Raw genomic sequence first — 23,279 nt, forward strand, 5'->3', positions numbered from 1 at the left:
TTCCTTAAATATATGTGTAGTCACAGTTTAGTGATACAAGATGAAGTCACAATGCAGAGTCTCTAAACTCATGTGTAGTTTCTGGCATCTGTTTTTGTATTGTAGATGTGCATAGTCATATGGAGTCACTACAGCCCGAATCTTCCAAGGCAAAGTGGGGTAAATTTTTTTTCTTAGATTATTATTAGAGATTGATGACATGGGGAAAACAAAAATTAAGATTTCTATAGTTGAGAATTAAAAGAGACAGTTGGAAGATAAGTGCCCAGCTTATGCATCTCACCAGCTGTTTCTGTATTACTTTCTAAAAACTGCTGATTGGCAGTTCTTCTTATTTGTGAAGTTTGCTGTGTATTGAAACCACTTACACGTTGGCAAAAGCAAGTCTACTGTTCCCAACTTTGACAAGCAAAAGAACAAGGCATCTGTAACTGCTTTGTAGGTTTAAAGAAATTTGCAAGGTTGTACCTAGCAGAGCCCACCTTGGTCTAAACATTTGGAAGAACTTAATCAGTTTCAATTTGTTACATTATATGCACAATTTGAAAATATTTCATGAGACTTATAGACTCGTAGTTTAGGTTGGAAGGTACCTTTAAAGGTCATCTGGTCCAACCCCCCTGCAAGGAACAAGGACGTATTCAACTAGATCAGGTTGCTCTGAGCCTCTGAGTGGGGTATCTACCACTTTTCTGGACAATCTGTTTCAATGTTTCACCACCTTCATCGTAAAAAAATTTCTTCCTTATGTGTAATCTAAATTTGACCTCTTTTAGTTTAAAACCGTTACCCTTTGTCCTGTCACAACAGGGCCTGCTAAAAAGTTTGTCCCCATCTTTCTTATAAGCCCCCTTTAAGTGTTGAAAGGCAGCTATAAGGTTTCTAATACAGACCTACCCTCTTCCAGTTTAAGGTCATTACCCCTCGTCCTATCACAACAGGCCCTGCTGAAGAGTTTCTCCCCATGTTTCCTATCAGCTCCCTTGAGGTGTACTGGAAGGCCGCTATCAGGTCTCCCCAGAGCCTTCACTTCTCCGGGCTGAACAGCCCCAACTCTCTCAGGCTGTCCTCATAGGAGAGGTGCTCCAGCGTTCTGATCATCTTTGTGGCCCTGCTCTGGACTCGCTCCAACAGGTCCATGTCCTTCTTATGTTGGGGGCTCCAGAGCTGGATGCGGTATTCCAGGAGGTGTCACACCAGAGCACAGCAGAGAGGCTGAATCACCTCCCTTCACCTACTGGCCATGCTGTTTTTAATGCAGTCCAGGATGTGATTGGCTTTCTGGGCTGCAAGTGTGCATTGCTGGCTCGTGTTGATCTTTTTGTCCAGCAGTACCCCCAAGTCTTTCTCCTGAGGTCTGCTCTCAATCCATTCTCACCCAGTCTGTATTTGTGCTTGGGATTGCCCCGACCCATGTGCAGGATCTTGCAGTTGGCCTGATTGAACCTCATGAGGTTCGCACAAGCCCAACTCTCCAGCCTGTCAAGGTCCCTCTGGATGACATCCCTTCCCTCCGGCTGCACCGCACAGCTTTGTGTCATCCGCGAACTTGCTGAGGGTGCACTCAGTCCCACTGTCCATGTTACTGACAAAGATTTTAAACAGTGCTAGTCTCTGTACTGACCCCTGAGGAATGGCACTCATCGCCAGTCTGCATTTGGACGTTGAGCCGTTGACCATAACTCTTTGAGTGCAGCCATCCAGTGAATTCCTTATCCACAGAGTTGTCCATCTGTCAAACCCATGCTTCTCCAGTTTAGAGAGGTAGATGTCATGTGGGACAGTGTAAAATGCTTTGCGTGAGTCTGGGTAGCTGATTTCAGTTGCTCTTCCCTTATCCACCAAAGCTGTAACCCCATCATAGAAAACCACCATATTTGTCAGGCATAGTTTGCTCTTAGCAAAGCCGTGTTGGCTGTCACAAATCACCTACTTATTTTCCATATGCCTTGGCATAGTTTCCAGGAGGACCTGCTCCATCGTCTTGCTGGGCACAGAGGTGAGACTGACTGGCCTGTAGTTTGACAGGTCTTCCTTTTTTTTCAAAAGTGAGGGTTATGTTTCCCCTTTTTCAGTCAGTGGAAACCTTACCAGACTGCAATGACTTGTCAAATACGATGGCTTGGCAGCTTCATCTGCCAGTTCCCTCAGGACCTGCAGATACATTTCATCAGGTCCCATGGACTTTTGCACCTTCAGGTTCCTTAGATGGTCTCAAACCTGCTCTTCTGCTACAGTGGGTGGCTCTTCATTTTCCCAGTCCCTGTCTTTGCCTTCTGCAACTCGAGTGACGTGACTAGAGCCCTTATTGGTGAAGACTGAGGCAAAAAAGTTGAGTACCTCAGCCTTCTCCATGTCCCAGATAACCAGGTCTTCTTTTTCCTTTTGGAGAGGGCCCACATTTTCCACAGTCTTCCTTTTATCCCCGACATTCCTGAAGAATCTTTTCTTGTTGCCCTTGATGTCCCTGACCAGATTGAATTCTGTCAGAGCTTTAGCCTTCCTAACCTGATGCTTAGCTGCTTGGACAATTTCTCTGTATTCCTCCCAGGCTACCTGTCCTTGCTTCCACCCTCTGTAGGCTCCCTTTTTGTTTGAGTTTTTCCAGGAGCTTCTTGTTCATGCATGCAGGCCTCCTGGTATATTTGCCTGATTTCCTCTTTGTTGGGATGCATTGCTCCTCAGCTTGGAGGAGGTGATCCTTGAATATTAACCAGCTTCCTTGGGCCCCTCTTCCTTCCAGGGCTTTATCCCATGGGTACTCTAACAAGCAGATCCCTGAAGAGGCCACAGTCTGCTCTCCTGAAGTCCAGGGTAGTGAGCCTGCTCTGCACCGTCCTCGTCGCCCTAAGGATCTTGAACTCCACCATCTCATGGTCACTGCAGGCAAGGCTGCCCTTAAGCTTCACATTCCCCACCAGTTCCACCTCTCCTCATTGGCTCCTCTGTCACTTGGAGAAGGAAGTTATCATCCACACATTCCAGGAAACTCCTGGATTGCTTATGCCCTGCTGTGTTGTCCCTCCAACAGATATTGAGGTGTTTAATTTCCCCCATGAGGACCAGGGCGTGTGACTGTGAGGCTGCTCCCATCTGTCTATAGAGGGCCTCATCCACTTGGTCTTCCTGGTCAGATGGCCTGTAGGAGACCCCCATGATAAAGTCAGTTGTCCCTGCTCTCCCTTTAATCCTGACCCATAGGAGCTCTTGGTCGGCTCCCTATCCATCCCTAGATGGAGCTCCATGCACTCCAGCTGGTCAACACCATCTGGAGGGCAACACCCCCTCCTCATGTCCCTTACCTGTCCTTCCTAAAGAGCATATGTCCTTCCATTCCAGTCATAGTAGACATCCCACCATGTCTCTGTGATGCCAGTAAGGCCATAGCCCTACAGGTGTGCACACATCCCTAACTCCTCTTGTTTTTTCCCTATGCAATGTGTGTTAGCATAGAGGCATTTAAGTTGGGCCCCCAATGAAGCTCGACTTGCTGTCTGGAGCAGCTGGAATTCCTTTGTGCTGCACTTCAGGTGCTCTCCTGCTGACCTGTGATCCTTCTCCAGGCTCAGGGCACCCGTTGCTGGTATTGGCATCAAACTGGTAGGAGTGGGATGGATCAAGGTTCCCCTCCTCTGACAATTTCCGTTTAAGGCCCTCTTCACCAGGTTGGCAAGCCTATGACCAAAGATGTTCTTCCCCTTCTTTGACAGGTGGACCCCATCAGCCCCCCATAGACCAGGTTTCTCAAAGCAAGTCCCATGGTCTTAAGTAGGCGAACCCCTGGCTGTGGCCTATTTTCTCAGGGACAAGAGCTGTTGAGAGGTCCCTATGTGAGTGAAATACAAACGCTAAAGGGCAGAGAAAATAGCGTAGATGGTTGCTTTTGGTATGGGGGTGGAGGGAGTACTTTTATAATTAGAAGGCTGAATTTCCAAATTTACATTATTTGAAAAAGGACTTTAACAGTGAGCTGGAAAATGGATATAGCTTGCTTTGTTGCACTTGAAGTGGGTATGGTTTTATCAACTAGCCTGAAATTGCATTTTCTTTTCAGAATCTTTTCTTGTAACATTAAGTACTATCAAAATACAACAAGTTACTCCCAGCATTTCTGTAGTTGTCCACATGGCTGCATAACTGCACTGGATGTTATTTTCTGTTGTTTGGTGCTGACTGAAATAAACAGAAGGTGAGTCTAATCTAAAGTAAGAAGGTACTGTTGGGAGGGTAAACATGACTCAATCTGCCCTTACTGTGGCATCAGCTGACGGCCATCCAGTATGATCTGACTTCCTGAAATAAAGATTACCTAGTTTGTTTACATAAATTGGTGGTATCTTGGGTTGCTGCTAGAAGAATAGTTCTTGGGTTTATAAACTCAAAAGTTACAAAGTAAAATTTAGTAACACACTAGAGAAGATAGTGTTTCCTGGATGTATTTTAGTAGTTAAAAAAAAATACAAGGGTATATGACTCAACCGTTGTCTGTCTTGCTTTGTGAGGACGAAGGTAGAAAAATACATCTTAATGTTTTTTCTTCTGAGTTTGGGATTAATACAATTTCACAGTTTTTGTGGTATGCTTAAATTTGAAAGTACTTGCTTTTGACTCTTAACAACAATGGACTTGAAGTTCAGTTGCATTTATATTTTGTGGTTTTTTTTAAGAAAAAAAAAAACAACTCTTTCAATTATGCCAGACTTACTTTACTACTTTTTGGTCTTCATGCACTGTTTTAAAGTTTAGTTCTTGCTCATATGAGTACTAGTAGTGGAAGGTGATCACTTCAATTTCTTTGAAGCTTATTTCTCCAAGAAGGTAGAATCTGTACTTTTTAACCACCTATTTTCTCTTGTAATGACTTGTGATGTTCTAGGGGTTTTTAATATCTCCCTGAATAAATATGCTTTATACTTGTTAATGGCTCAAATTTTGAGAGCAGCATTGAAAGTCGCATTTGACTTATTTGACTGACGTTTTTCGGGTCGTTTTTAAATGTGTGACATTGCTAGTTATGTGAAAGCTTGTAAAAGGCAAACCAGACATGGCAGTAACTAAATTTACCCGTGTATCAACAAATACCATAACTACTTGAAACAGTTTAAATGTAAAAGTTTACCTGTCATGTGCTCTATTTACTGGGTCTTTTTTTCCATGCTTGGCCAGTGAAAACCAGCATATTCAATTTGCTAGTTAACATTGTGCTGTTTGAGATTCAAGCGAGGTTCAGGTTTAAAAGGAAATCCTTACGAAATAGCTGTGGCAAGCACCAGATCGTGTTTACTGCCAAGCTGAATGTCAAGTGTGAGCGTTTCAGTTCTGTGGAGGATTACCTGTCTACAAAGCAGGGTGTCCTGGGTTAGGTGGTGGCACTGTTTCCTTTGACACTTGATGGGAAACCTGAGAAGATACTATCATGTAAGGCTGGGTTGTGGTACATGTCGTGCACTTGGCTATTTTCAGTCAGCTTCTAGGGAGAATTCACAATAGTCGTTGATTTGCACCCTCTTTATTTGCAGGTAGGCTGAAGTAGTCAGTCTTTAGTGCTTTTGTCTTGCCATTAACATTATAAAGTCTTTTCTTATTCACATACTCCCGTCTCTCCTGTGGCTTTTCCACAGCTTTTGTGCCTGCTGTCCTTTTAGATTTACCCTGAGAAAATATCTTCCCCCTATTAAAAGTGGAATGAAGGAGTTGGTATTTTTTTTTTTAAAAGGAAACATTCCAGAAATGTACAAGTACATTTTATTCTTTTCTTGATCTTTGCAACGTGTTTTTCTCTTTCCACTTCTTTGGAACCTTTCTGTTTCACACTCTCAAATTTCTTGGTATTGCTACTTCTCCGTTTTTTAATGCATTATCTCAAAGTCTAGCTTGGAAAAAAATATCAGGATTGTAACTTATAAAGGAGTTGTAGGTTTTTGTACCTAAAAAGAAAGATCTCCATTCAGCGAAGCTTCTGTAGCATAGTCTTGTTTGTCAGCCTTGCTAAGCAGATTTTTTTCAAGTTAGAAAAGGCACACTTAAACTGCAGTTAGCAGTGCAAAACTGAAAAGTTAAGTCCTTTTGAGTAGCGGTTTTCAGATGAGGGAAAGAGAACTGTACTTTTTACTTGAAATGTATCTTTAAGTTGTGTTTTACTAATATCACTGTTGATCTGGACATATGTATTCATGTGTGTGTTCACAGTTTTCTCTTCTGTATATAATCAAAACAATTCCTTAAATTAGTCGACTTTCACTCTATGGGAGGCTAATCAAAAGATGAGGAGGAATACTCCTGCTTTTCAATAGAAATATTTATCTTTCAGTCATAAAATTGTATACAGCCACACTTACTACAGTGCTGCAAGTAGCCAAAACTGCTTTTCTAGGATTCATGTATAGTTTTCTCTGTTGTGATAGTGACAGACTGTAAATGTGTATGGAAACTGGGTCTTTGGGTAGCTAAATTTGATGGGTGTATGGAAACCAATCTTGGACATTGTTCTTGCCTCAAGCGGGCTGAGGAAACGGATAAGACTTTGGTGATTTAAGGGTGAGGGGAAGCATTTAGCTTTAAGGGTAGAGCTTTGGCAAAAGCTTGTCTCATAGGATGTGTCATGCTGTTGCTGGGTGATGTTTTTTCTTTTGCCAGAAGTGTGATTTATGTTGGTTACTCCTTATGTAATATTCGCATGTGAATTGCAGTAAAGCCATTGCTTACATCCTTTTTTTTTTTTTTTTTTTTTTTTTTTTTCAGTTGCACCATGTAAAACCATTTTAAACTTGTATCTGTTAAGTAATGGTTTAACTTGTCTTAAAATCTTAAGGCCTTTACTGCTCTCTATCTGGATAATGGAATCCTTTCTTGCTTGGCATATTAAGTCCTTTTTGGTTTGTTCTATTCTGTGACAACCAATATATTTGCTTATTATAACAAGTAACAACCACTGTATTTGCCAAGTAGATTTCTTTTTCTGAAAGCTATAAACAGAAGTACTCACAGAACCGTTGTGATTTTAATCCTGTGGTGACTTCCTTTACTGTTAAGTCTCACTAAAAGTTATGGGAGCAACTTCATTTAAAATCCTAGTCACGACAGGACTTGAAAATTGGTGGGATTTGTTTCTTTTTAGTTTCTTTTTAATGTTTCTGTTGTTGTTGTTGTGAAGAGAGACAGTAAAAGCTGTAGCAACTTCAGGCCTAGCAGTGCATAAAGTATTTGTTTCTTGTGTCCTCCATATTTGCAAGTCTAGTTACTTCTCTTAAGTGTTTGGAATATAGTCAAATCACTTTATAGGTGTATTTAATAATTTAAAATATGAATATATTTAATCAGTTAAAACATAATATTCCAGGACAAATATTTTTTGCATTGGTTCAAGTCTTTAATTACTACCTTGTTATTTTGGGGCTTAGCTGCTTTAGCTCTGTGCTTGGAAACTTCTTATAGGAGACTGGGAAGTCTGGTCTTGATTTTGCACTTAATAGGACACATCTGAGTCATGCATTTTTCTCTGAGTTACTCAAACATTAAAGAAGGAGAAGTAGTGTATTGATGTGGGAGAAAGATGGAGTTCAGTTGGGAGGGGGGTGTCAAAGATGCTTCAGCCTCCCTTTCAGTATCTGTCTGAGCTGAATGAGAAAGGGAAGACAAAAGGCCCCACAGTCTCTTCATGGATGGTAGTCATTTAACAGGTAAAGACAGACTGGGAAATTATGCATGAAGAGTTCTTTAAGTATATAAAAATTACGCCCTAACAGAATTGTTGAAAGGAATTGTTGCAGAAAATCACATAAGTGTCACCTCCCTTCTGGTTTTCTGCACTGTGTGTTAAACAAGGAACAGGCCAGCTTGTTTTGACAGTATTAGATGCTTCTTGTTTGGCTGACTTCATTGTATGGAAGTTAGTCTGCTTGTTAAAAATGTGCTGATAAACTTTAAATTAAGCATTTAGGACTTAGGAAGCATAATTCATCTGATTTTTCTGAAGTGCTCTGATGACACAACTTCACAACATGAGGGTGAACATATGTATGTCCCTTTGACTTGTGTTTTCCTTGAAAAATGTCAGAAGTGGCAAAGTTTTGGGGGTTTTTCTTGTTTGTTTTGGAAATTCTTTTTGATCTAAACCTTTACCTATGTTCTGGTTTACAATACTGTTTCAAAGCATGGCATGTTGAGTATTTTGAACAAAAAAAAAAGTTTTAGTTTCTATTATAGAAAAAGCTATTCCATGAGATCACTTAGAAACAGACATTGAAGTATACATAGAATTGTAAACCAAACATACATTTCCCCCCCTACCCCCTCCCCCATATAGAATGTGTGTGGAGTATGGTTTGGAATTTATTTCATACTTAGTTAAGCTTTTTCTATCCCGCTCACCCCCATCTCTTACTGGTGATTGTTGCAAGTCTGCTGAGAATTGACCAATTTTAAACTCTTTTCCCCTGCTGGGACTGACAAATGCATGGTTTCAGGTATCCATACTCATTAAAAATAAGTACACTGTTCATATTCTTCCTCACTAGTTTGCGGTGAGGGGGCTGTTCCTGTGAATCTTTTGTGGATACGTATGAGCTGCCGACTAACTAGCTAACTAAGGCAATGTTGCTGTTGTGGTGTCTTCCTTTCTGAGCTGCCTCTGGTACTTATGTGGCAGCGCGGTGAGCCAGTTCAGAGAGCTGATGCAGACAGTGACTGATAGCTTTTTTGGGGAGAGGAGGCTGTTCTCTGCCAGTTAATTCCTGAACTAGCTTGCTTTGGGTTCAGATGAGCACTGCAGGTGCAGCAAGGGCAACTAGTAAGACTGTATAGGCTTTTATAGTGTGAGCAGTAGGACTGCACCTTTTGGAGACTACAATGTCTAACTTCTCCTCAGCATGAGCCTTTCTTGTATTGCCTTTGAATGCTGATTGTTTGCAGAAATGGTACACTGACCTTAGGACCAGAATCGTACCGAAAGTTCATGTGTGCCTGAATAAAGAATCAGACAAGTAAATACAGTAACTGTCCACACTCTAGCTGTTTTCTGTTCAGCTGATTTACTGTAGTTAGCAACTTCTGGTGGATATCTTTTTCAGCTCTGTCGTGGTTTTGTTAGTGAGGGGGGGCCTAAGGTGGTAGCTTCTGTAGGAAACTGCTAGAAGTCGCTCCCCTTTGTTCAGTGGACTCGGCCGGGCCTAGGGCAGACCTACTGCTGGCCAAGGCCGAGCCGACTGGTAGCAGAATGTTCCGTGATAATGCCTCTGCGATAACGTATTTGAGAAGTGGAAAACAAAAAAAAAAAAGAGGAGAGAAGATGTGAAGAAGCTGAGCGAGGGCAGAGGCGCAGAGGGGGAGGCGCAGGCCTCATGGGCCTTGCAGGCCTCACCCTCTGGCCTCTCGCCAGGCAGCCGACTGGGCCCAACTTGGTCCAGCCCGGCTGCAAGAAGTGGAAAGGAGATGAGAAGTGAATAAGAAGTAAAAAAAGATCCTGAGAGACAGCTACCAGCCTGTTGTGAGGAACGGCTGCAGACGCCAAGGTCAGTGAAGAAGGAGGGGGAGGAGTAATGCGGCTCCTGGCCAAGATTCCCCTGCAGCCTGTGGTGATGACCATGGTGGAGCAGGTTGTCCCTCTGCAGCCCATGGACGTCCACAGAGGAGCAGAGATCCACTTGGAGCCCATGAAGGACCCCGTACTGGGGGAGGTGGATGCCTGAAGGCAGCTGTGGCCTGTGGAGGGCCCGCTGGGGCAGCTGTTCTGGAGAGACTGCACTCCGTGGAAGAGATGACCCACGCCAGAGCAGTTCCATGAAGGACTGTGGCGTATGGGTGGGACCCCACGCTGGAGCAGGGGAGGAATGTGAGGAGTTCTTCCCCCGACCATGAAGCAGTGGCGTGAAACAACGTATGATGAACTGACCATGACCCCCATTTCCTCTTCCCCCCCTGTGCTGCTCGGGAGGGGAAGGTAGTAGAGATAATGTTAAGCTCGGGAAGAGGGAGGGGTGGGGGGAGGTTATCTTGTTCTCTGTCTCATTATCCTGCTGTTTGTAGTAATAAATGAATAGTTTTTCCCAAGTAGAGTCTGTTTTGCCCGTGACGGTAACTTCAAGGATTTCTCCCTGTCCTTATCTCAAACCTCGAGCCGTTTTTCCTTATATTTTCTCTCCCTGTTCTCTCGGAGGGTGGGGGGAGTAAGAGAGAGACTGCGTAGTCTGGTCCTGATCGGGGCTGAACTACGACAAGCTCATACAGCCTCTTTCAACTCATGTAGCCGTTCAGCATCTACAGCATCCATATAGTAAGGAGCTCACAGCTTAATTGCACACTGTGTAAAGAATGACCTATAATTTATTTTGATCCTGCTTGCCAACCTTGTTTGGTGTGTGTTCTCCCCGCACCTGTCATTTCTCTACAACCTAAAGTGTCCTAGTTAGCTGCGTTGATCCTTACGTGAAATTTATTTTGCTACTTAATATTTCTTGCCTTACTTTGAAGCTTTTTAAGCCTTCTGTATTCTCTTTTGAGATAGGAATGGGTAGGTAGCAAAACAACATGCAGTTTTGTATATGTGGGGTTGTGCTGTGGTTTTGGGAAGTTAACACTCTGCTTTGTTTTGTCTTAGTACTCTCCTAATATTTAATGTGCTTTCTTGGCCATTGTGATGAGCATTGAGGTGATTTTTCATTAAAACATCTACCGTATTAACACAGTCTTGCTCTTGCGTGATGATTGTCAGTTTGAAGGCCATCATGTTAAATGTTTAGATTGTTTTGTTCCCCAAGTACTGCTGCACACTTGTCTATGCTGAATTCTGTCATTCACTGTCATAAATCCTTTCAACAGTTCTTGAGAGTTGGCACTTTATGACAATAAGAAAAAAAAATCAGTATCATAACAAAATGCTGTTGTCTCGTTGCTTGAAATTATTCATGAATGTATCTATGCTGTGCATCTCAGGTCAAAGTGTTGTGAAATACCATGATGGGAACTGATGTTTTAGTTCTATCTTTGACCATTTGGACACTAAAACCACTAAAGGACATTCTCTCTGTCTGTTTTGTTTCTCTTAAGGCTTTTGTGATTTCCTATGCAAGGAATGTTGTTAAAAGTATTTCAGAGAATTTGAAATAGATGTGTGAGGCAGTACTATTTTATAAAGTGTTTATTCTTCCTTGTAAGAGGAAGAGTATCTACAAGTCTGCTAATTCTGTTCTAGTTGACCTACATATTTGCTGCATTAAGCTAACAGATTCTCAAACAGAAATTATTAAAATAAATTTGGTGGGAAGGCAAAATCTACTTCCAAATTATAAATCAACCTCAGCTGTTGTTGATGAGGGGAAAAAAATTGTCAGTCCCATTATCAGTAACTGCTTTGGAGCAGCTATAACCAAACTGTCCGAAACAGGACATTGGCCTGTTCGTGTTGCAGAGCCTTAAACAAAGTTAGGCATGCAGCTTTGGAACTAAAAATATAGGCCTCTTAACCTGACTTAAGTTCTTTACATAGTTCCTGGGGAGTGAAACAAATCTAAGTGGGATTCACAGACTTTTTAACTAAAAAAAAAAAAACAAACCACAAACAAAAAAACCCAAACAAACAAAAAAAAAAACCCCAAAAAACCCCACCAAAACCACAAGTATAACTAGGAATGGCACTTCATAGCTTTCTTGAAGCCAGTTACTTCTTTCTGTATACTATGGAGTGCTTTGCTTTTCTCTTTACAGCATGACTGATGTCATTGTGTTTCCCTACCAGCTTCTCACTTTCTCAGGAAGTAGGCAATCTCAGGTTTCCTCGACTGGAGAAGGGTGCCCTAGGCCCTGAAGTACAGCTAGTCTACTCTTCTGCTTATATTGAAGCTGTGCCGTTATGATGGATAAAATAAGGCCAGAGTAAGTGAGCAAAGGGAGCCTGACTGTAGTGCAATGAGATAAGCTGTGTTCCAGAGCATGGAAGAAATATGATTTTCATTCTCTGCTTAGAATACTGCCTATGAGTCACATGTTAGCTGTTGATTAAAGGAAGAGGGATGACCCAAAACCCTTGGTCTTCTACTTGCTGAGGGACTGCAGCATAATGACTAGTCTGTTACAGAATCTGTGGATGCCTTAACAGACATCTGTTTTATTGCTCTGCTTTGTGCTGAACTGGGTGTTGTGTGTTTTATACAAGGAGTGCTCTAAATGGACTGAGTCTTTCAGAGAACTTCAGCATAGGAATACCTATGTACAAATATTTGATGGTGCTGGGTTATTGAGCCTTCCAATGTGGGCAAAGGCAGTGCCAGATATTTGCATTAATACAAACAAGATTGGCTAGATGACCAGGCAAGGATTTTTCTCAATTTTATCCATTAGAACACCTGTTTCTCACCTTAATGTTTCTCTACAAATACTGATGCAGTTCTGTATCTGTAGATCAAGGCATAACTGGCCTTAGTTCTGTCATATAGATTAAAAAAGGCTAAATTCACTTATTTAATCAAATAAGAAAGAGTAACTATGTTTGGGCCATTCTCTGCTGACATAAAGGCTAGAAGAGCACAGGCTAGTCATTCCCCCCTTTGGCAGTTTTAGAATGGAATGTCTGGATATTGTTATAGACTCTATTTTGTATCCTCTTGCAAAATAAAACCTTGTCTTTAAATGCAGAGTGATCTTCTGTGATACTATGTAAGAAGGAAATATTTTCTGTCTTACCCTCTGAAAATAATAGTTGAAGATCCTTTGTGGTATATCTTTTATAGCGTGGGACATAAAGTTTCTATTTATTTTTTTTGTTGTTGTTTGATGGCACAAAATGATTAGATGTTTCGGTTACAAGCTCTAATTCTGAGAGAGAAGGAGGAGAGATAAAGCAGGTACAGTATTAATTACTTATTTCTGAGTAAAGAGAGTGTTTTCCATTTTAATATGTATTTCATTGTTTTTGTCATTAGGTTGTTGAAGACTATGCTGGAAGATGGCAGGTTCCTTTGCCTCAACTTCAGGTGCTTCAGACGGCGCTCTGTTGTTTCACATCTGCCTGTGTGTCGTTCCCAGCAGAATGTGAGCATGTACAATATGTATTGAGTAGCCTAGCTTTGTAAGTACATCTTATTTTTTCTTATTACTTCCTTTACAATGTCAACTGTGTTACTTTTATAATAGCAATAGGGTCTCAGAGATCCTCAGAGCTTTTGAGAGTGGTTTTACCAGGTGACTTAGCTATGTGGAACCAAGAATTGCTGACTGAGGCTACAAAAATTAGGATTTAGTTTAGTCTTTTAATGTCATTGTTGGATACTGAAGTCTGGTATTACAACGTTGTGTTGTAAGGGTTTTCTGGCAAAATGCATAATTGAATGCAGTAAGTGATCACCATACAGAGTTCTCTTTGGAAAATCTTATTTTGCGGTATTTGAAGACCAACCTTTGACCGCACATAATTGTAAATAAAAGTTATCTAAAGTCTTTACTGGTCTACCTCCAGTGATGTACTAAGCTAAGTATTTGTTAAGATAAATTTCCTGTAGTGTTTAATAAATGAGTCTATTTTAAAATTGATTTTTATGTTTGAGTCGTCAAAATGCTTATGGGAATGAATTCTTATACAGTTAACTGACCAAAAGTCATATTCAACTTAGCAGAGAACTGCAGAATGTTAGGTCGTAAATCTTGCTATAATCTCTGTTTCCTTGATGCATTGATGATTTTCCCACATGAAGGCTGAAAGTGTCAGGGTAACAATCACTAGTTAAGTAAAAGTATCTTTTTTTCTTTTTTTTTTTTTTTTTCCTTGTTCTAAAAACCTACTTTTCAGATTTCAAAACCTCAATGTTGAATGCAAGGAAAAAAAAAGTTTAAGTGAGTTAGATATACTTAGCCAAGATGCAGTGTACTTGATCTTCTCTCGGCAAACAAGACAAAAACCGAAATGACTTTATTGCATATTTGGTTTGAGTAAATCAGATTTATTTCTCCAGCTGGTTAAACTGCTTTCTTGTTGAGCACTGCTTTCAACTGCTGCTCAATATCTCAGTTCAGATTTTTGTGTGGAAAAATCAGTTCAGAATTTTGTGTTCCCACCTCATCTAGTTATCTGAAGTGAATGCTCTCCTAGTCTTCCTCTCTTAGGTTACTTGGTCAGAAGGACTGGGTTGCTTATCCTTTCTACTGTTTGTGAGCTATTAGTACTGATTGCATAGGAGTCAAGGCTTTATTCTATATGGTTACAGAGTGTCTATTATCTTTAAGTGTTGGTGAAACTTCACAAAAGATATTTACTTTTTGTGTGTGAAACTATGACATGGGACTGTTTATGGAGTAAAAAGATCCTGATTTTTAAAACTGAAATGCTTAGGCATCAGAGAATGACTAGCAGTTGCATCAAAATATGGTGACCTCCTCCCTTCCCTGCCCCGCCACTAGTTTTTAGAAAAAAAAAAAAGTTCAAACCATACCTTTATATACTATATAAATATCAAAGCTTGTGAGGAAACAAGCTAGAAATTCAGGTATTTGTTGAATGTAGGGTGGTCACTTCCTGGTAATCTAGAAGTGAATTGATTGCTGAGTTTCTGTCACCTTTGTCTATCTTGGGTTTTGGAGCTGGGTTTACTCACTGAGATTTTCTTCCATTCTAGAATGCTGGCTTATTTTTTTCTGACTCTTGACTGGCATAGTTTTGCACATGATATTATAAAGGGATTCTGGGACTTAGTATCTGCGGTTACCTGGGAAACCTTGCTTGAATCTCATTTTTGAAAATGTGGTGTATATTAAGTCTTAGGTCTTGGAGAGCAAAAATCTGCTTGACTGTATTGTCATACTCGAGTAAGATTTCCTTGGTAACCAGACAATAAACTATTAACTGTTGCATTTCCTATACTTACTAGCCTTCCTTTTCATTACAAGCGAAGCACCGTCTGTACTACCGTTAATATGAGGGAGTTTTAATAATGGTGCCAGCAGACTGGTGTTCTTAAGCAATCTTCTGATGCCAGTAATATCAAAGTAGTGATGAGATAAATCTAGGAGCACCATTATTATAAACGAGTGGAGGTAAATGTCGATATGCAATGCTGCAGACTGATTTAAGTTAACAGGGCTAAGCTTGAATTAACTATAATAATTTTAACTGAATGGAGACTGGTGATGAGGAAACACAGATATTTTGGTAGCTTCCTTTATTAATCTGGTAAGAATGTGGAGCATGTGCATTGATAGGGAAGAAAACTGTAGTTTACACTTATTCACTATTAATTTCCACTCTTCCCCCCCCCGCCCAAGATTCTATTCTCTTTAAATCAGTCAGAGCAAGTAGAAATGGATGCATGCATCATTTGCTATAATTAGTTTTGTCTCATTATTTAAGTTCTGGTTTGGCTGCTTTCCAGATCATGACATGACTCATACCTGACCTTTCCTGAGAGTCAAGTATGCTGCAAAATTTTGTTTATCAACATGAAATGAGATAATTTTTTCAGAATTAGGTACTTATTTGGGTGCTGTTGTTTTTTCATTCCATATTTGAGTTGAGATTCAAGGACCTAATCTGGAGGAAAACTCTATCATTAAACATAATGAATGTGCATCTTAAATTTTTAGGTCTGTTTTTGGCAGAGCTTATCACTGGTTAGGAAAAAATTACTACAGCGTAATGTAAAGGAAGCCTAATTTTGTGATGGGTACTTCTGCACTATTCCCATACAAACCTTTATTTTGTTTCTGTGAGTATTAAGGTCTTTTAATGCACAGTATTTTTGAAAATGTTATTTAGAGTAAAAATTGTCTTAAGTCTACCCTTTAACTTCTTTTGAATTAGCTTTTTTGAAAATGAAGCATTTTATAGGAATACTTTGGATGTTAACTTCAAATGTATTGAAGATTTATCTTAAATTTGAGGATAACTGCAGTGAAATTAATTGTTCTACAAAACAATTCCTTGTTCAGCTGTTCATGAAAATCTGCCTTTTGTTTTAAGAGTTGTCACAACTAAAGACTAAATGCTGTAGTCAGGAAAGAAACTTCCATCAGCAAGATCTTGAGTCAAAAATCTGTAGATCAGAAGAGTGCTGGAACCTCTTTCAGGAGTCGTCTTCCACTTTCTCCCTCTCTGGCTCCTTATTCTCCCTGTTCATTTGGAAAAAATGTCCAGAATAATCTTAAAGAAAATTATTCATACTTTTCTTCTGTTATGAGACCAAGACCTTTGCTGTTCATTCCTGTTTCTAAATGCCCTAGATGCATGGTTTTTCTTTAAGTACTATCTTTACCTCTGAGAGTTTCTCAGTAATTGCCTATTGCTCATTACTTTCTCAACCAGCAATTGCAGATTATATTAGTGCGGTACTTGGTAGTTACCTCTTCCAAACAGAAATTAAATTTCTCAGAATCTTAAGACAGAGCAATAGCAGGTGCACTGGAGCTGTCTGCAGGTCCATAGGATCCGGCTACCTGGTTTTTGATTGAGTTGACTGAGTTGCAGGTATTATCTGGAAGTATACTTCTGTAAGTGAATACCTAAATTAACTTGAGCTCTGCAAAGCTGCTTTTAACCAACTTCTCTGATTCTACTATCAGGATTATTTGTCTCAGTCACTGTATTAAAAAGAAGTAAAATGCTAGGCAAGTATTTTAAGATGATGGAAAGCACGGAGACCAGAGGTAGTTTCAATCTAGGCTGCAGTTGGAAGGATTAGTCTTGCCTTCTCCCTTATTTGCCACCTCTTTTGAGGCAATGCTTGTAAATTTGTGCTGCCACACATAGACCTGATTTGCTTAAAAACTTGGTGGTGGTAAAAAGTTTTATCAATTCATTTGAATGCCATGCAGAAGATTAATGTAGTTCTATTTGCATATTTTCACAAAAGCTGTCTATTTGAAAATAATATTCAAAATCTTTTTTAGAAATATGAAATTAATTATGAATTATGAAATTAATAGCAAAAGGCTTGTATTTTGAAATAGAAAATTAGTAGTGCCTTTAAACCTACATCTTCATAGAGAGACTTTGGTTAGTGTTATGACAAGATAGACTGAAATAGAATAAAATGTGTTAGTAGAAAGTGCTTATACTTGAAAATATGAATTGTTGGGAATCTGCATTCATGTGAAGTTACTGTTCTTGGATGTAACTCCTCATACACTGTGCATACTGTAGTAATTTCTAATTTTACAGTTGTCCTCTTTCTTCTTCAAAATTGCTGCATATCTGACAAGTGCTTGGCTTTTGAGAGAGGTTCACTTTTGTAATGGTGAATAAAAGCAGCAGTATGGAGGAAGTAAGAGTTCTTGAAGAAGATGATCAGGCAGGTACTGTGAGTCTAAATGTCCTGAACTTATGAAAGAGGTGCATCAGAAGAGATTTTTAAGTTGTGTTTAAGTATGATCTGGTTTATTGCTGGTTTGATTTTGTTAGCTTATCTATAGCTGTATTGTATGTGCAACTTCATACCTGGTGAAAAATGGGCTTGAGATGTCTGTGGGGAAGTGTAACTGCAAAAATTCAGCACAAAATATCAGACCAACATAAAGTTTTGGAAATATGAATTGCATTTAGAGAGTGTGAGCATTAGCCAAACTTTTTTTGAGCAACTTTGGAATAGGCACAGGTCTAGAACTTATGAAAGTCCTAATTTTTGTTTTAGTGCTGTGAAAAGTAATGGAGTAGTTTAATTTTTTGAGTGAACATTTTTAGTTTGGTTGACTTGTCACTACTTCTTTTTTTAGGAGTTTTTTTGAATTGCTGCTGTTCTTTGGAAAGGATGAGTTCTATGAAGATCCTTTGAAAGACATTTTAGGTTCAATCCAGGTAGTGTTGCTTACTTTCATATAAACTTCTAATATTATTTTAGTACATGTAAAGACAGTTTTTGTGGATATATAACCTGGAGGAAATGTAGCATTACAGTAAAAGAAGATAGCTGCTTTATTTATATTTCTGTCCAAAGGAGGGGGGGTGGGGAAGCCATTTATTTGTATGTTTATTATCAGTATTACTATTTGAATCTACTTGGACTAAGTAAAATGTATTTCTCTTTGTTTGTAATACCAATCTTGTTAAAGACTTACTTTGTGAATTTCCCATATAGAAGAAAGAAGCTTTGCTTGTTTATATCTAATTAGAACTTAATGTCCTCCAGTGTTGTGTACCAGCTCATGACATGAAACCGCAAGTTTCCCTTTGCGGTTTTAAATAGTGAATTTGAAATTGAAGCTCTATCAATGAACTATTCGGGTCAGCATAAATTTGCATTTTTTAAAATTTTGTACTCTTGCCTAGACTGGGGCAAGGTTTTGTATGGCTGTATACAACTACATGCAATAAATGATCCTGGATTTAAAAACTTGTCTGTCTTTGCCAGGTAAGTCTTTTTGATCTGAACTGATTTTGAGAGTTGAGTTCACTGCATGGGAACACAAGCACTTGTGCCGTCATGAGAGGAAACTTTGTTGTAGGGAAAGAAAGGATGAAAACCAGTTGTTTCGTCTGTTAATAACTAATCATGGAATTGCAGTTTGAGAAATAGCTAGCCCTTTGTTATTTTTCTGTTGATACCTGTTTGTTACTGCTGCTACAAATTAATGTGTCAGTATTATTTACCTTAATTATAAAACTGGCAGCAATTACATGCTTGATTAGAATTGGTGGAAGAATGGGGTCAAGGAGTGGCTTAGCAGCCTCAGGAATGGATAGGGTCTCTTGTATAAGATTAATGGGACACTTTGGCAGTCCTACAATAAGTGCTTTTCAAAAACAGTCTATGAACAAGAAAGAATTTAGGAAAAAGTGTGATGTATAATACTTTCTTCTCTGTGCTTTTGTATTGCAATTCTCAATTGCCTTGGCTCTTGAACAAAGAAGGTATTAAAATATATCTTTACATAATTTTCTAGATAAAGAATTTTTGATTCAGTTGTGTAATCACACTGGTAGTGAAAACCATTATTTCAGTTACTTAAACATTTTTTGCTATCTAACATATTCATCTGAATATAAAAGAAAAAAAATGAGTTGAAACGAAAAGAATTTACAGCAGAAAAGCATATCTGGAGAAGTTAATTGTATAAGTGTAGAAGCTGTTATTCAGCTGCATTTTTTGTTTCAAAATTACATACCTTTTTCTTGTGGTTAACATTGATTAACATAAATGTTAACACTTTTACTAGCAAGTAACAAGGAGTGGGGGGGAACTTGGCGTATGTGGAAATTATGGGTGGCTAAAACATTCTGGATTATTTTAGGCAAGCATAATTTCTGTTATGTAGAGATTTGGAGAAAAATGGTTGTTTGAGGGCTGGTGACTCAATGGCTTAATTTAGTTTTTCCCTCGTAAAATTTGGACACAATCACTGGATCACAAATCCGGCGTCACAGTGTCTAAATTTGTGCAGACTAGCGTGAGGTGAAGACTTCTCCTGCAGCATGTCCCAGTGATATCTGTAAATCAAGGAAAGGCGGTTTTGCATTGTTTTGCAAATGACAGGCTCTTTGTCTGCATTTTTGTAGAGGACATGAGCATTCTGGCTTCCACAGTTCTGTATTACTGTTTTTAGAGCATATAAGGTGTTGCTTTAGGGCTTTGTGTAGTGGCCTGGTCAATAAAAGACTTTGTAGCTTGAAGTGTTGACTGAGGAAATGTTTAAACATACATGGGTTTTCTTGATTTGTATCTTTGGGATGGCCTAACTTTATTTTTAGACAACTTTTTTTTTTTCTTCTTACTAATTGTTCTTATTTTTGTATGTAGGAGTGTCAAAACCTTCTAAATAGATACAGAAATACGAACCTGGAACTAGTGACTCGCATCATCCGAGATGGTGGACCATGGGAGGATCCAGTATTACAAGCAATTCTTAAAGCAAAGCCTGTATCGCAGGAATTAGGTACTTGATTTATGACATTAATTTTTCTGACTACTGAAAAATGTGTTAAATTATGCTTTTTTTGATAGTAGGGCCAGGTGTTGTCAGCTGGCATTGCAAACAATTTAACTATTTTTCTGTCGTAAAATGTACCGATACCTTTTCTTATTTGAAAGAAAGCTAAATTTCTTTGCTAGTAGTTTAAATCTACTTTTATAGTGTAGAGATCAGATTATTCAGATAAAAGAGGCTACTGAGCAGTTACTTGTAAAACTAATTTATCAAATCTAGGTGTTCAACCCCTGAAAGAGCATAGAGAGTGACTTGACTTCAGTTAGGCTACTGAAGTAACAAGATCAGAGGAGGACTTGATATATATATTTTTGTCTCATGGTACTCTGACTCATTTGATTTTTCTTTTAAATTGTAAATACTTGGGCTTGTGGCTTTTCTTGGTTCTGTTTAGAATGAGGCCTGTGACCACACCTGATAGCTGCTTTCTGTTTATGTATATGTAATTCCTAGAGCTGGGATTAGGAGAAAATTTGGGCTGCAAAGTAAACAAGCATTTTTAGCAGTGCATGGAAACAAACATTACCAAACTATTGATGGAAGTTCATAAGGCAAAAATATCCAATCTAGAGTAAAGTCTTTACTAACATCTGATGTGACATCTGCTAGCAGTGTTCACAGAGGACCTCTTAAAAGTTGTTTCTGTTTGATGGTGATAGAAAGTACTGGTTCTTCTCGAGTTACTATAGTGTAATGCATGATTCAGTTTCCTTACTGTGTTTATGACAGTGTGTTCATTCTGTGGAGAGAGGAAGAGGACTATAAAGTCAGAACAGCTCAGTGAGCTGCCTCGTTAACCAGGGAAAGTATTTTGATAGTAAATTAACATCATGAAGCGGGTAGTGTTTGTTGTTTTGTCTCACTTATAAAGCAAGCATTTCAGCAGGATAGTTTACCCGTTATTTTTATTATATATCTGATAAACTTCTTGTCAAATACCTACAGAAACAAAATTAAAACAGAGATTATCCTTATTTTCTTCTGTATTGCATAATGAACTCTAAAAATTTTTGTGGTTATGATATGAAGTTAAGTCTCAGCCTCTATCTCTCCAGCAAATAATTAGTTTAGTCCTTTGCTTTAGTAAGTCCCTTGATCATCATGAAGCCTGTATATGATGAGTAACAGTTTGAGAATTTGTGTTTAGCTTTAACCTGGCAGAGTAGGAAAGAGGATAGCCTCTTGTCACTAGATGATTACTTTGTTTCTTTTTGTTGCAGGCCATATCTGCTTCCCCTTTGCTGAGGTATTCTTCCTCCTTTTATCTTCTGATATCCCCACACACTCCCTTGACATATCCCATTTGTGCTGACCAACATTTTATTTTAGATAACATCTTCTGGAAGCATTTTCTTTCTTGTCTCACTTCCTCTAAAATCTGATTATTGTGAAGTCTTACATAAAGCAAACATTCTGTGCTGCTTTATAGACTGGCAGCATTTGATGTATATTTTAGAACTTGGCCATATTGCTCCCTCAGGGATCACTCTTTTAAATGAGGAAGACTGCCTGTTATTGCTGAATCACCAACCATTACTTGCAGAAGTCAATTTGATACATATATGCTGTGTGAACTACATAATCCTGTCTTGGATTCATTAATTACATGGAGAAGCTTAGGCCAAGACAAACCTCACTGTGTCTGTCTTTACATGAGTTGTAGTATACTTTGAGATGTTGCAGTGTATTTCGAGATGACTGGAAAGGAAGATAGTCTTTGGGTTTAAAGAAAAATAGCAGGGTTGAAACACAGGAGCAGTAAACTTCTAATAGATAAGAGAATAAAGCAGCCTATTGCGAACATCTAGAAAAGAATATTGTAGACAGAGGTATGCTCTGATGTAAGCAGTTAATTAGTTTCTAAGCTGATAGTTGGCATCTATTGCGCTAAAGCAAAGCCACCACACATGCTGCCTGAACAAGAATAGATGTTGTTTTGCCCAAGCTGTTTTTAATGTACCACAGACTTGGCTAAATGCTACTATAGTTAGCAGTTGTCGTTTGCTTAGGGGGTTAGAAGAGCTGTAAATACTGCCTTGGGAAAAGAGGGCATTCTAGAACAGGGAAGGAGCACAATCCTGCCAGTGGAGTAAGTGGACTCACAATCTGCTTAAAAACAGTGTTGGAGATTGTAGGAGACCCTTGTCCCTGGGAGCTCGTGCTGTCAGTGTTGGAGAGTGTGGGAGATGCCTTTCCCTGGGAGCTCGTGTTGTCAGAAGTGGGATTCTCATTTATGGAGCAGAGGGGTATACTGACCTAAGAGTTCCCCAGACAGAAAGCAGGAATGATAGAACAAGTTAACCTGTATTGTGGGCTGCGGTCTTCCCTCGTTTGAGGGAAAAGGATGTTGCAGTCAGCTGTTAGACATGCAACGTTTTCCTAATGTTAGCACATAACAAAAGCTAAGTATTTCTGGCCTAATTTTTCAATGTGAATATTCAGTAATCTGTTGAATAATGTTTGCCTATGAAACTGATGATGGGGTTTATTATCCTTAGTATGTTAATTCAAAAAAGAAGAGGCCTTTACTTGGCTTTAAGGACTGTTCTGTATGATCACTTTTTCTAGCAGTTAATGACCACTATTTGACACTGGCTTTTTTTTTCAGTTGTCTTTGCTAAGTTTGTACCCTAGAAGTGCTAAAGGATAGTAAGAATGAGATCTTCTCTTATGGTGGACCTTACAGTACATCTATTAACAAATCTCATGTAAAACTTTATATCACTTTGAATAATCTTCCTTAAGTGTTTGTTAGCACGTAATACTATTAGTTGTGTAAAAAGAAAGATGCTAGAGAAATCCTGTTTCTGAGCATAAGGAATATCTTTCATACCAGATGTCCTTTAAAAAAAAAGTTTAAGTGAAAGCTTGTTATACAAGTAATCTTTTTGTTTTGGGAAAAAAAATTCTCTTGACCGTTCAGATTGTGGTTTTCAGTAAGCACTTCTATTTTCTTAATGCTTTTAAGTGTCACTTTAAGTTGCTTGTAACTTTCTTAATACAGGTTCCTTCTAAGGTATAATCTTCCTGTGCTCACTTCGAGCCTTCATTGACTTTACATTGACAATCTCTTTTCTGTTTTCTTTTTTAAAAATATGAAACATTGTACAGTACTTCAGGGTATGTACTAGAAATTGTGGGGTTTTAACTCTTTCTCTTAAGGTAGCTGTTGAGAATATAAGAGGAAGATCAAACCATATTGTCCAATACGTTACATAAATGTTAACACACTATTAACACTCCAGAGTTTGTGCTTACCTGACAAGATGCAAACAATTCTCAAAATAAAAGCAGCTGTATTGTGTTTTGTAGCCTTGAGTGATATTTTAATTTTTAATTCTAAGAGATACTAGAATCTGTATGATCTTTTATAGTGCAGATCT

At 39.0% G+C, this 23,279-nt stretch overlaps 1 protein-coding gene across 2 annotated transcripts in view; it reads left to right on the forward strand.

Moving 5' to 3' along the window:
- The window catches only part of ZNF654 (zinc finger protein 654), a 42,020-nt gene that overhangs the window by 3,113 nt on the left and 15,628 nt on the right, over positions 1 to 23,279 (forward strand). For both annotated transcript variants that reach the window (XM_086763004.1, XM_086763013.1), the window contains exons 2-4: positions 12,915 to 13,060; positions 17,689 to 17,770; positions 19,710 to 19,845. In XM_086763004.1, the coding sequence (XP_086619130.1) occupies positions 12,915 to 13,060; positions 17,689 to 17,770; positions 19,710 to 19,845 (364 nt within the window). The remainder of the gene's footprint in view (positions 1 to 12,914; positions 13,061 to 17,688; positions 17,771 to 19,709; positions 19,846 to 23,279) is intronic.

Source organism: Chlamydotis macqueenii, chromosome 1 (assembly GCF_036417535.1).
Source record: "Chlamydotis macqueenii isolate bChlMac1 chromosome 1, bChlMac1.mat, whole genome shotgun sequence".
In the NCBI taxonomy this organism is placed as follows: Eukaryota; Metazoa; Chordata; class Aves; order Otidiformes; family Otididae; genus Chlamydotis; species Chlamydotis macqueenii.